The 14,875-nt window shown below is 37.0% G+C and overlaps 1 protein-coding gene across 3 annotated transcripts in view; it reads right to left on the minus strand.

The window, feature by feature from the left end:
- MRPL42 (mitochondrial ribosomal protein L42) overlaps positions 1 to 14,381 on the minus strand; it is a 65,310-nt gene extending 50,929 nt beyond the window's left edge. For all 3 annotated transcript variants that reach the window (XR_004676120.1, XM_034987844.1, XM_034987845.1), the window contains exons 1-4: positions 14,341 to 14,381; positions 12,588 to 12,751; positions 7,289 to 7,352; positions 5,115 to 5,199 (exon numbers count right to left, since the gene is read on the minus strand). Coding sequence is in view for 2 of the 3 variants with exons in the window: in XM_034987844.1 (XP_034843735.1) it covers positions 5,115 to 5,199; positions 7,289 to 7,352; positions 12,588 to 12,657 (219 nt within the window). In the remaining variant the exon portion in view is untranslated. The remainder of the gene's footprint in view (positions 1 to 5,114; positions 5,200 to 7,288; positions 7,353 to 12,587; positions 12,752 to 14,340) is intronic.
- Between the last annotated feature and the right edge of the window lie 494 nt (positions 14,382 to 14,875).

Consider the following 14,875-nt stretch of genomic DNA (forward strand, 5'->3'; position numbering starts at 1 on the left):
TCCTCGGGGGGGAGGCCTGCTTCTCCCTCTCCCACTCCCGCTGCTTGTGTTCCTGCTCTCGCTCTCTCTGTCTCTGTCAAATAAATAAATAAGATCTTTTTTAAAAAAAAAAGAAACAAAACAGAGGATCATAGGGGAAAAGAGGAAAAAATAAAATAAGACAAAACCAGAGAGGGAGACAAACCATAAGAGACTCTTAATCATAGGAAACAAACTAAGGGTTGCTGGAGGGGAGAAGGGTTGCGGGATGGGGTAAGTGGGTGGTGGACATTAAGGAGGGCACATGATGTAATGAGCACTGGGTATTATATAAGACTGATGAATCACTGACCTCTACCTCTGAAACCAGTAATACATTATATGGTAATTAAATTTAAATAAAAATAAATTAAAAAAAAAGATTCTCTCTCCCTCTTCCTCTGCCCCTCCCATACCTCTCTCTCCTCCCCCTCTTAAAAAAAAAAAGTCAAATATTTTTTCTCTCATATCAAGTTTTGGGTTTCTTTTCCAATAATAAAGTTCTTATTTAATGTTATTGTTCCCCCAATAATAAAGCACTTATTACTTTAATTTTTATTTCCCAAAACTATAAATTGTGCCCATTATTTTTTAACTTGAAAGTTTACAGTCTCGGGTGCCTGGCTGGCTCAGTTAGTTAACTGTATGCCTTCGGCTCAGGTCGTGATCCCGGGGTCCTGGGATTGAGTCCTGCATTGGGCTCCCTGCTCCGTGGGAAGCCTGCTTCTCCTTCTGCCTCTGCCCCTCTCTCTCTCTCTCTCGCTCTGTGTCTCTCAAGAATAAATAAATAAAATCTTAGGGGAGGAAAAAAGTTTACAATCTTTAACCTTGCTTATCATTAAAGTGAGATACAATGAAAATGGTATTTCTTACATCCAAAGGAAACAAAAAAATTTCAGTGCGTTCATTTCAGGTGACTGAAATGTCATCAAATGATGCTTTATGATAACTTGAGTACTTTTTCACCTAAAGACATCAACTACTAAAAATCTCATCTCCTCCCCAACACATTTGAATGATATAACATATTCCCATCAATAACACTAACTCATTAAAGCCTTTAAGAATCACTGTTTTGGAAAGTCAAGTCATGTATATTTTAAATATTACATGATGAGGTATGTAACACAAGGTGGTAACATTGTCTTGCTTTACAAATACCATATATACGTATTACAATACAATGAAAATCTGAATTTTTAACCAGAAAGAAAATAATTCAAACATAAATGTCTTTACATTCATACACTATTAATGACAACTACTACATTCTCCCATTGTATTAAATGCTATAGCATATAATTATATTTGTTAGGCATATGTACATAAAAAATAAGACTTCTTTAAAAAGCAGTATCTAAGCGCATGAAGGTGGCACAACTGACTCAATACTACAGAAATGCAAAGTAACAAAAAGATATCAGTGAGAGGTAAAATAGGAGCCAAGTCAGAGCCTTGTTACAGAGGGCAGAATGCATTCTACAAGGAATAACAAATATTAAAAGTAGGAAAGAACACACAATAAAGAGATAAACTTTAAAATGGATCTTGAGGGCACCTGGGTGGCTCAGTCGATTAAGCACCTGCCTTCGGCTCAGGTCATGCATGATCCCAGAGTCCTGGGATCTCCTGCTCAGCAGAGTCTGCTTCTCTCTCTCCCTCTGCCCCTCCCCCCTGCTCATGCGCTTCCTCTCTCTCGCTCGCTCAAATAAATAAAATCTTTAAAAAAATAAAAATGGATCTTGAGAAATCAGATTATGAAAGGCCTGCAAAGTAAGACTTGTAACAATTTGAGATAAGTAGAAATAAGGAACTACTTAGTGTGGGAGGGAATGAGCAGGTAGTAAAGAGGTTAAGAACTTGAGCTTTGGTTTCTAATTCTACCACTTAATAGCTCTGTGACCTTGGACAAGTTATTTAAGCTCTTAATTTCCCTTTCTGTAAAGTCAGAGAAATAATACCTACCCAAAAGGGCTTGGTGAGGATTAAATGAAATAATAATATATGGTATGCTTAGCTGTCCCTTGTACTCTTAAGAGTTCAATACTGGTAGGCAGCTACTAAGATTTCTTTAAGGCCTCAAACAGGAGAGAATTTACTTTAAAGAAAAAGTCCTCCTTAGACATTTAAAGTAATTTTAAAAGATCATTACTTGTATGTAAAGCGAAATATTAGTAAGTGTCTTTGCAAGTTACTATGAGACCCTCAGAGGTCTAGCAAACACAGGATTAGAACCTATAATAGTTTTCTCTCTTTTAGGTGACTATACTTGTTGCTAAAGATCAAATGTTTTTAGTATTATCAAAAGTTAAGTTGTTTCCAAGTATTCATGAATGTTCCATTGTCTCTCTTCCTATTCCCAAGCAGGCTCAATTCTAATATATCACAAATTCTCTCTGCTTTGTATGATTAAACACACTTCTTTTCCAGGCACATAGATAAAAGACATCGGAATTAATGGATTCTTCAAAGTCTATACCAAGAGCCTCTGGCAGCGTTGGTGGTACAGTGGTGAGCATAGCTGCCTTCCAAGAGCCTCTGGCTGATTCAGAATTGATTTTTAGGTAGCATTTGATCTCCTTGATCAAACTTCAAAGAAAGGACACATGACTATTTCAAAAAAGGAAAAACTAAAATAAAACTGTCAACTTTAAAAAACATTCAGAACTGTCATCCTGACTTTTCCTTGTTTCTCTTAAGAATTTTCAAAATTTGACTTTTGAAATTTTCCACCAAATCAGCCACTAAAAGAATTGCCTAGTGCTTACATTTTAGTATTTCCAAGTCATTCTTTTTGCCCCTTGTGTAATATCTTTATTTTCCTAAACTAGAAATCCTAAATTCTAGAAAAACATTTTTAGAATATTAGTACTTTTAATAAAAAATATACTCGGCAAAAGAAGAAGGAAGGATCTTTCTTCACAGATCTGGATCTGTGGAAAACAATCAACATGTTTTAAATTCAAATTACCAGAAAACCAAACATGCAAATCATCCTAATTTTCTTAAAGCCAGTCTCAGTAGGTATTTCTACATATGACCAGGATCTTTGCATGCAGTTGCTTTCCAGGGCCTAGAGAATCAAAGGGCACCCTGGAGTTGTAGCAGCCCTACCTCCTTGAGGAAAGAAAAAAAATCAAGACTAAACTTCAAGTCATGTTGGAGGGTATTTATTTATTATCATGTACTATCTGCATGAGATTTGTAAATCTAGATTCAAAAAGAACATACTGTATTCTAAATTCTAACAGTAATGTGTTTTCAAGAATGTTTCTTATTGTGCAGCCCAATCTATAATTTATTACTTGAGAAACAAAAAAATTCCATGCTTCCCCATGTGAATGTCTCTTAGCCCTAAAACAGAAAACCCATAAGCATGAAGAGAGAGGAACAAATTTATTCATTTAATCAACACATATTTAGTGTTCACTTACCAAGTACAGGTGTTATTCCAGATGCTAAGGATATACCAGAGAACGACACAGAGCCCTGTCCTCATGGAGGTTACATTTTAGTGATGGGAGATAGACAGAAATACAAGAAAGTATCTATTGTGCCAGAAATGATACAAGCCATTGAGAAAAGACAATAGGAAGGAGCCCAGCAGTACGGGTACTACATTTAGCCCAGAGGTAGGAGCCTGCCTAATGTACCTGAAGAACAGCAGGGAGGCCAGTGTGGTGAGCAGTGGAATGATTACATGTAAAGTGATAAGAGTAATCTTCTAGACAAGAGAGAGAGAAAGACAGAGAGAGGGAGGGAGAGAAAGAGGGAGGAAGGAATACTGATGATGTGGGAGAGGAGACAACAGCTACAATGGGAGTGCAACAGAAAAAAAGGAACCAGGGAGTTGGACATGTATGCAAGGGAGTGATTATAATGATGGACCATGGAATCTATGCCAGGCAAGGAGAGAAGTGAGAATGTGTGAGATACATGAGGGCTAAGAAAAAGTGCTTTGATCAATGGATGTAGGTCTCAATGAGGAGATGAAGAATTCTTGGAGGTGGGAGACTGGGGGAACTGGTAGGAAGCTAGGGGAATTCTTGAAATCTAGACTGGCAGGAAGGAGGAGCAGGTATTTGTGATTAGAACATCTCTAAAATACAGCAGTGGGAATGGAGGCTGAGGTAGGGGAAAAAGATGGAGAGGTCAGGGCACAATACAGCGAGAGCTGTAGTGTTTACAAGCCAAAAGTCAGTGATTTATGCCTATTTTCTACACACTGCCCCAAGAAATGAAATGAAAGAGGTACTGGATTACTGCCTATGATATGTGACTAGAATACAAAGCAGGCAGACAAAACGGTGAGATTAAAGGGAATAAAAACTAGCAAAATACAATTAAGCTATTTTCTCAAATCAACCATTATTCTGACCCTAATGATGATTTTTAAAAAACAGGTACCACTAGATGCATCATGTGACGATTTGAATTATCTAATTCTTTTCTCCTCAAAGAGCAAATCAAACATTACTAAATATAGTAAACTAAGGCTTAAAAGACATAGAAGGAAGCATTTCAAATATAAAATAAGAAAAAGACTTGGGTCAAGCTAAAATAAATCGTACTGAAGACAAAAACAAAACTTCCTCTACCTAGTGCTTGGCTTTTGAAGAAATATGGAAAAAATTAAACTAGTCCTTAAAATATATGCCCATGTTGACCCATTAGAAAAAAACTGGAAAAAAAAATTCACCAAACATGCAACGGATTATCAGAACCAATATAATATAAAGGGTATAAAACAGCATACCAAAATACAAGTTTTTCATGATTTATTAGATTACAATATAAGGTAGTATGGGACAATGTGTTTTATAAATCTGTACTAGCCAAAAATCACCTACCAGATTTTAGACCAGAAAACTGATGCCATAATTGTGTTTAAATGGTTCACTCTGTATACTGAAAAAGTCTTTAAAGAAAGAAGATGAAAAAGATATGAGAAAAACTGAAATAGTAAAATAAAAACCAAAAAAAGATATAAACCAAATAAAGGAAATCAAACAATTCCATTCTCTTTGGATACTGTAAGGAAATGTGAATATTTCTAACAGCAAATTATAAATTACAAGAGATTTTCTCATACATACTTTTGTATGTTCATATGGAATGTCCACAGAAGGGTGGTAGCATACTATTGTCCTGCCATCCGATGTCAAAGCAAGCTCCACTTTGCTAAAAAAGAATGTTTTAGAAACAGAGTTATACTGTATTCAAGACAGAATGATTTTCTTAGAGATAAAATTAATTAACCAACCATAAATCCCTGAAGAATAGATGCTATGACACTAGACTGGCAGACCTGGTACCTGTATCAGAGGGGACAACTCAGACCATCCCACAAAATATGTCAGCTTAACTACCACAACAAACCATTAATGCATAACCCACTCTTTTACCTATTTGTTTTTAGACTATCCAAATCTTTGGGAGGGATCTTCATGTTTACTCATCACTATTACCAGAACTTTTTTCCTTATCTAAAAACTACCCTCAGGGTGCCTAGGTGGCTTAAGTCAGTTAAGCGGCTGCCTTCAGCTCAGGTCATGATCTCGGGGTCCTGGGACGGAGCCCCCTGTCAGGCTCCCTGCTCAGATGGGAGTCTGCTTCTCCCTTTCCCTCTGCCCCTGACCCTGCTTGTGCTCTCTCTCTCTAATAAATAAAATCTTAAAAAATAAAAACTACCTTCAAAAAGCTGTAAGAAGTATATTACTTTGTTAAATTATTAAAATTAAATATCAGCAAAGTACATAATCTTTCAAGCAAAGGATCACTTGAATTTCCAATCATAAAGATTGCAGCTGAGCCCTTTTCTAGATCAAGTGCCTTCTCCAAGTGCCTTTCGCGGAACAATACAGCTGTAAGAAGTCTCCCGTAAAAAGAGTTCTGCAGTCAAATAAATTTGGCAATTACTGAATACTATCCCTTCCCTCCACTGATATCCCTCAGAAAAACATATTTTGGGCAATACTCCTCTAAATATTTTTTCCAGCAATATTCTGGCTGGATCTCACCCAGGTACCAACTGACCAAGACTATTTTTCAAAGATCCTATCAACTATTATACTCAAATCCACATACATTCTAAGGAGCACAACTTTCAGCTTTCATTAACCTTATGTGTTCTCTAGATACCTACACATTTAAGTTTCTAGGGTTTCAATACTAACCAGATTTGAACTAGATTGGCAATTAAACACTACAGTGTATTTTAGCTAACGTAAGATACAGTATTAGGTTGTTTCACCACGATTTTAAGATCAAATAGCATAACACAGCTATAATGAACATTTAATCTATCAAGTGATTTTTGATGAAGAATGGAGTTTTATATAATACACAACACTTATAAGATTCAATCTTTTCAGGTTTAAAGTGTTACCTATTACCTAGTCTAATTTCATCACTATCTTAGTACTTACTAAGTATACACTTAAAATTCAAATTAAAACTAGTGTCAAGAGGGAAAAAAATATTTTTTTACCAAAATTTGCAATAAAAACATCATAGCTTAAGAAAATATGTTGAGTTTCTGTACATCAGACTACTACAGAGAAGAAAACAACATCTTATTCATATATTATTCCTTGTTCTTAGCATAGTGACTAGAATTGAGTAAGTACCAAATAAATTGTGACTGAATTAAATTATTTGTAATTTAGGGTTATTCAACATCAACCAAAAGATAAGATAAATAAATGCTTAAGCTAAAAGATATGAACCCCAAGAGAAAAAACTAAAAAAACTAATTAACTTTTCCAAAAAGCTAAAGAATGCTTTAGAATAAAAGATAGCATTTCTTTCTTTTTTTTTTAAATCTTTTTTTTTTTTTTTTTTAAGATTTTATTTATTTATTTGACACAGAGAGAGAAAGCACAAGTAAGCAGAGAGAGAGGGAGAAGCAGGCTCTCCACTGAGCAGGGAGCCGGACGTGGGGCTCAATCCCAGGACCCTGGGATCATGACCTGAGCCGAAGGCAGCCGCTTAACTGACTGAGCCACCCAGGCGCCCAAAAGATAGCATTTCTAACAGCATGTCTGTCTTACAACAAATTAAGGATTCACTGAAACACAATGATAATGATTTTTATTTAAAACATTTATGAGCCCAGATACTGTGTAAATAAGGCCGCTGAAATAATTTTTAAATACAAAATTAAAGAATCAGAAAAGAACGCAGAAAATACCAAAATGAGAAATAAAATTAAAACACTTCAGATACAACTAACAAACTGTTATTTTTTCAACTGAATTTAAATACATACCAATTATAGTCATCTGGTAGAGAAGAATACGTAGATTTATGACAAACACAATATAAAGCTCCGTCTGCAAAAACCCCAAGCAGTAAAATGGATTTAGTTCATTTGAGCGTATGTTCTCACATAAATGTAAAGCTAGTTTCATTCATTCAACCAATATTTACTGTTTACTATGAAACAGGGGTGTACTAGAGATCGGGGATTCAACAAGATCTAGTCCCTGCTCTCAAAAAAGGTACAAGTCTGGTGAGAGACAATTCCAATATAAATGACAAGCCTTGTTAGGATGGGTAGGCACTGGGAGAGGGCACACAGGTTACAAAATAGGACTGTGCAGTTTTAAGAATGCCTTTCCAGTGAAGATGATGTCTAAGGTGCTCTGAAGGATGGAAGGATAAGCAGGAGTTGGCAGGGGTGAGTACAATGTTCCTTGTAGGGAGTTACAAGTGCTAAGGATCAGAGGAATACAGGAAGGATTTAGGTATTCTAAAAACTTGTAAAAATAAATAAATAAATAAAAACTTTGTGAGACCAAGTGCATGGTACAAAGGGAGTATGTTAAGTGATGAAATACAAAATAAACTGTTCAAATTTAACTTTTCTTAATCAAAATGCTCAGATTTCAAAGCATATTTTCCTTTTTTAGAATATCTGCAAATTCAAGAGCCATAATTACTTTGTTTCTCCTATGTTCAGAGAAACAGTGTTCCTTTAAATACAAAGAAAAAATGTAAACGTAGCTCAGTATAGTTAAAAACAGTTCTGAATAGGGTAGTCCTCCCCCATCCATGTTTTTGTTTTTTGCAGTTTCAGTTACCCAAGGTCAACCACAGTCCAGAAGCAGATGATCCTCCTCCTGACACAGTGTCAGGTCAGGAGTAGCCTAATGCTATATCACAATGCTATGTCGTTCACCTTGCTTCATCTCAATACATAGACATTTTATCTCACATTATCATAAGAAGAAGGGTGAGTACAGGACAATAAAGACCACATTCACATAATTTTTATTACAGTACCTTATTAGAATTGTCCTATTTTGTTATTAATTATGGTTGTTAATCTCTACTGTGCCTAACTGGTAAATTTATCACAGGTATGTATGTATAGGAAAAAGCATAGCATATAGAGGGTTCAGTACTATCCACAGTGTCAGGCATCCACTGGGAGTCTTGGAATGTATCCTCCACAGATAAGGGAGAAATACTTTATATGCTGGCTAAAGCCAAGGATCAACTTCTCTCAACTGAGCCTCTTGCTCCTCAGTATGAAATGCAATCCCCATTTTGTTCAAATACCATTCATCCTTCAAAGTCTAATGCTACTCTTCCATGAAATCCTTTTTCTCCTCCCTGCCCCACAATTCCCATCACAGAGAAAGGAGTGGTCTATTGTACATGTCCCAAAACCTATGCTTCACTTGACATTGCTATATCTTCTTTGTGGTCTTTTTTTTTTTTTCTGCATCAGTTATTTATATGTATCAAAGATGTATAAATAAGATATATTTTCCAACTTTGTATATTCCTCCTTTCCCCAAGGGCTGCATATAGAGGTCTAAACATAAATTCTTACTCCAAAGCATAAAAAGTGCCTTAACAAAACTCACTTCTATCATAAAAGATTGCTCAGCAAAATGTCAATCCCAAAATTCTATTGATGTAAGATTATAAAATACAAAGAATTAGAAATTTAACCTCATCTCTCAAAAGATTTGGTTTTCGATTATCTGTGCTAATATGAAGCAACATTCAGCATGACAAGTCAGAGGATGACATAAACATCATTTACACTTATTTTATTTTCTTCACACTGTCGGGAATCTTCTTAATTATATATGAATTAATACTAAAAGAAGTTTGTAGTCTCTGAATATATACCAGCTAGGTGATATACACATTCACTGAAAGAAACAGGGTTGGGCTGGGTGGCAGAGGCAGGACAGACAGAATTAAATGTTTTTAAAATAGGCAGGAGGGAAAACTCAAGACAACAGTATTTCAGTTCAAGAAGAAACTGTTAAATTTCTACCCTGTACTTAAACACAGACATTTGTTTGTACCCTCATGACATACATGACATTTTATATCATATTCAGGTATTTCTTATTTCCATAGATGTCTGCTTCACCTACAAGTGTAGATAAGTTCCTTAAGGCCAGGAACCACACCTCAATCATGACTCTGTCCCCTCCAGTGGCTACTAACAGAGAAGTGACTGCTGAACTGTGTCTAAAATGCTAACTTCTTCACAGTTAGTACATAATTAGAGATATGCACCTGACACTTTATCAAGAGAAAAACTCTAAATATGGTAAATATCAGAGGTTTTAAATATATAATTAGAATTGGGGCGCCTAGGTGACTCAGACGGTTAAGCGTCTGACTCTTGATTTCAGCTCACGTCATGATCTCCAGGGTCCTGAGATTGAGCCCCGCATCAGGCTCTGTGCTCAGTGGTCTGCTTGGGATTCTCTCTCTCTCTCCCTCTGCCCCTCCCCACACCCCGCACACGAGCGCATGTTCTCTCGCTCTCAAATAAATAAACCTTTAAAAAAAAAGAATTAATGCCAAAGTTAACATCAATCAACTCAATTTACCAAAAAGAATTTCAATGAGTCAGCTCTCCATAATTTACAGGCTATTCTTGTTATGTATACATATGTTTAACTGCTTTTTGATAAGATCTATAAAAACTGACAGTCCCACTTAACCTTCAAATGCTCCATATTTTAAGTTACTACAGGAAAGAAGATATAGTAGAAAGTGTTTTAGACTAAATAAGGTGGGAAGACCCAAGTCTCGATCACAGCTCTCATCTATCTGATATACAACCGTGGTAAGTTTCTGAGGGGTCAGAGAACTCAAGTTCCTTCATCTTCATAGAACACCTACCATGTAGTATTATTCAAAGTTGTAAAATTCAAAGTTGTAAAGATCAATGACTTAGTATGCTTAAAAACCCTTAAAATATTCTACATTCCCATTGTTGATTGTATATTTTGGAAGGTTTTAAATGTTCCTTTTGGCAAATGGGAGGCCTTTTTATTTCTGCTCACTGAACTTTCTCCCTTAATCATGGTTTTGCTTTGCCTCTAATCTTAATGTTCTTCCTTTTCATATAAGATATCAATAATAGTAATAATACTTTACCTTCAATAATAGTAATTATAGGACTTGTGGAGAATAAGGGGCTTCAGGATGCAAGAAGTTAGGCAGTCACTGAATATTAGGATGACTGAGTAATAATGAAATAATTTTCTGGGGTAACTTAAATTAATTCTTAGTTAACTAGATATTTTGACAACTCCAGTCCATTCAAATCAGCTCACAAATATTTATCACCTACCAGGTATGAGAGGTACTAAGGAAACCAAAATAAATTAGACACTACAAATTTATAATCTAGTAGGTAAAGTATACATAGATAATTTTCACTTATCCAGGGGCAGATTAACTGGTTTTCAGATTAACCTCAGTGAGGGCTAATTGCTGTTTCAGGAAATGGACTAGGAAAAAATGATTAGGTCTGATTTACCATCAGCCTTGAGGCTGGGTTCAAGTCAGGGCAAAGGTTTAAGCAAGCAGAAGTCTTTCCCAATTCTCAACAACAAAAATGCTCCTAAGTGATCAAGAACCGACTACTGTTTTGTTTTGTTCTCATTGATTTTTATTCTTTTTAAGGGAGGGATGAGAGAGAGAGAGAAAGGAGGGGGAGAGGGAGAAAGAGAATCTAAAGTAGGCTCCACACTCAGCACAGAGCCCAATGCGGGACTTGCTCTCACAACCCCGAGATCATGACCTGAGCCAAAATCAAGAATTGGACGAGGGGCGCCTGGGTGGCTCAGTCAGTTAAGTGTCTGCCTTCAGCTCAGGTCATGATCCCAGCGTCGAGCCACTATTGGGCTCCCTACTCAGTGGGGAGTCTGCTTCTCCCTCTCCCTCTGCCCCTCCCCCTCCACTTGTGTTCTGTCTCTTGCTTTCTCTCTCAAATAAATCAGTAAAATCTAAAAAAAAAAAAAAAAAAAGTTGGACACTTAACCAACTAAGCCACCCAGGGACCCCCTGATTTTAGTTTATATCTAAAGTCTCTTAACAATCTCCTCCTAATTTACTTGATTAAATCTACTTTTTACCTTAGTTTTCAACTCTTTTCCCCTAACTCAATAAACAAACATTCAATTACAAATGGCAATAAATAGAAAACATGAAGGAAGAGATTAAGGTCAGCCAGAGATGTGTAAAAAAGTTGGCTTGCATAGGTAAAGAAGAAAAAGCAAACTGATTATTACACTCTAACCATTATCTGCTTTAGAAATGGAAGAAGAGAGTTCACAGAGGAAAGGGAGAGTGAAAGCAAGACTGGTTGGGAAATAAGATTTTAATAATAGTCTATTTATTTATATGGGCCAATGTTTTGACTATCAAAGATGTATCAAGAGGCTTTGAAGAAAATATTAGACCATGCACATTTCTTTTAAAAAGAAAGGTACAAATTATATATTAAATTATAAATTCCTTTTCTTTAAAACTAGGTGTCATGCCCAACATGGGGCTTGAACTCATGACCCTGAGACTGAGAGTTGCATGCTCTGCTAACTGACCCAGCCAGGTGCCCATATAAATTATAAATATTTTACATACTATGACATATAAAATGCATCTTTATATTAAACATACATATTTTTAAATGGCTAAGTACACAGAAAACACATACTGAAATCCTAAATATTAGCAATGATTTTTATAAGATGAAATTGTAAATTTGCCTTTTACTTGCTAATTTTAAGAACTACTAAAAAAGTGATATGTGAAAACATAGTGAACATAAGTGATTCAAACCAGAGAAAGTTCCTCTTTGTCAATCCCTCACTTGCCCTCAGCTAAATCCCACTAGTGGTCTATACAGATAACCTTTTTGGTCCACACTTTTTACTCTGTATTTATGCATATACCTATACAGGTATACGGTAGATCATCTTTTAAATGCACAAATGGGATCATACAATAAATACTGTTCCGTGACATACTTTTCCCCCCTTCTATTTAGAGATCTTTTCATATTGGTAACAGCTGTTGATATTCATAAAGATGTGCCAAAATTTATCCACCCCTTTTGATGGCCATTTAGACTTTCTCCCCTTTTCCATTATTGCAAACACTCCTATTAAGAGGCATATACAATAACTAAACACTTCTTTTTTTGCCTAATAACTAAAGACTTTAAATCTTCTACAGCGAACATGGATTTCTTAATATATGAAAAATTTTACATCTCTTTTTAAACATGAAAAAAATCTCACTTTGAATTGGAAATAAATGTTTCCAGATAGCTCTGTTTGATATCGCCCATTTTACTGCTGCTAACGCCATGGTGAATCAAGATGCTTATTAGGTGGTGAGAAAGAAGATGATCTGAAGAGAAACTGATTTTAAAATCTTCTTGCAGGTATACCTATTTTCATCCCTGCATAAAAGATAAAGAAAAATTAATGCTTATGATAAAGTGATACGATATATTGAACGCTACAAGAACAAGAGGAATCGCTAGCTAGAACTACAGTCACAAGAAAACCTTCTAAACAACTTTCCATTTCCATGTAATATATGACAAAGAACACCACCAAAATATAAGACCCAACGCCCTGGAACTATGTCCATTACTATTTTTCTTAAATGCACACTTCTCAGCACCTAGTATAGTTCTTTCCATTTAGTGAGCACTCAGCAAACGTGTAATTCCCCTTAGAAAACAGTCACTCACACATGCTACACAAAGCATCCTCCTTCATAATGCTCATGTGTCTGTGTGCAGCCTCTCAGGTGCCATACACATGATCTTACTACATCACTTGAAGTAGGATTGTTTCTAATTAAATTAAATATTAAACAAGGCCTATCCTTTACCCATTAAATACTGATTTAGAGGAACACATATAAACACTCTAAAGTCCCTAGTAAAATTTCACCCTCTTACATATGTACAAGGTTTTTAACTTTCCAAGGTGCTTTCATTACCATTTCATTTTACTCTATTAATCATGACAGGTATCTTTATTTCATTCATGAAAAAACTAAAGTACAAAATTTAAATGATTTGCTTCCAAGAACTTTAGAGCCAGTCACTTATAAACTGGGAAACTTTGGGCAAGTCATTAACTAAACGATCCTCTGTTTCTTCCACGGTAAAATGGGGAAAACAACCACAACCTCCATGGCTTTTGTCGGTAAATGACTTATAACCATTGCTACATCCCTTGTTTTTAATTAGCCTCAATGACTATTCGTTCCCTTCCCCCCAATAGTGATAAAATGGAATTGGGACACAGGCCTCACAGTCTTACTTGCTAGACTAAGTTACGCAGGGTGATTCCCTGCACCGTCAGTACATTTGCACTACTTTCCTGAGTTCATACAGTGTGCTTTTTACAGTTTGTAAGCCCCTTTCCCTATACATTATATGCTCTTTCACAAGTCTGTGAAGTAGGCGTCTCCATTTTATACACTGAGAACCTGAGGTTCAGAGAGGTCAAACGAGTTACCTGCCCGCTATACCGCTGCTTTATAGGCGGCATGGGTTGGACGCAAACCCATGTCTTCTGACTACGAACCAAGAAACAAAGTATCTGGGGGGATCTAATGTCCCCCTCAATCAGGGCAACTGGAAAGTCAGATTACTCACTCCAGGGAGAGAAATTCAGACAGTAAATTCCTTGGCCCAGAATTCAACCCCGAAGGAAAAACTCCGGAGAGCTTCGAAGGACTCGCGGTCTGAGGAACATGCTAAGAGAAGCATCGGGACTAGCACCCAAGAACAAAATCGAAAGACCTGGACTGGAGGGGTCCCCGAGCGATCCGCCGAGGCACGAGGGGAGCCCACAGGAAGGGCACGGCCACACGCCAACCCTTCTGCAGGACGGACTGAGAATGGTGACACCAGGGGCTTCACCCTGCCGCGAACGATAGGTAGACCACATCGACATCTCCCCATAAGGCTTCTGGACCTGCCTAGCTTTTAGAAACTCCTTAACCGGAGGAAGAGAGGGTAGCAGTTACCTGACAGCCGTTCATCGCGAGCCCGCCATTTTACCTGAATCCGGGTCCTAGAAGACACGGCTTCACGCACCCCCCCTGGTCCGCGGGGCACTCTGGGAAATGTAGTCTCCGCGGGAAGAGCTCCGGGTGGGCTGAGAGCCGGATCTATTGAACTTGTTCCCGTGTTTAGCTGAAGCTGTTTGCCTCAACTTGAGCTCATGAACCCCCCTCTCCCCAAAAAACAAAATCACTGACCCATGCACACATCCTTAGAAAGTAGCAAGCACTATCTTTTTAAAAACTTTGTACAAATAATTAGAGGCGTTCGAGATCCATTCTTGTTGAGTAAGCTAAGGTTTCCTGGGGGGAAGAAGTAATTTCAGAGAAGCCCTGAAGGCCGATGGGGTTGGATTTGACGTTTGACATAGGGAAGTGGGGAGGCCCTTCCACCTGAAAGCCCAAAACTGTTGTGAGAATTGTGCTGGCTATTCATTATGGAAGGAAGAAAATGTGCAGAATCCTGGACCTTGCCTTATATTTTTGTGAGGCGAGGAGG

Source organism: Mirounga leonina, unplaced genomic scaffold, assembly GCF_011800145.1.
Source record: "Mirounga leonina isolate KUSES-001 unplaced genomic scaffold, KU_Mleo_1.0 Mir_418, whole genome shotgun sequence".
Classification (NCBI taxonomy): Eukaryota; Metazoa; Chordata; class Mammalia; order Carnivora; family Phocidae; genus Mirounga; species Mirounga leonina.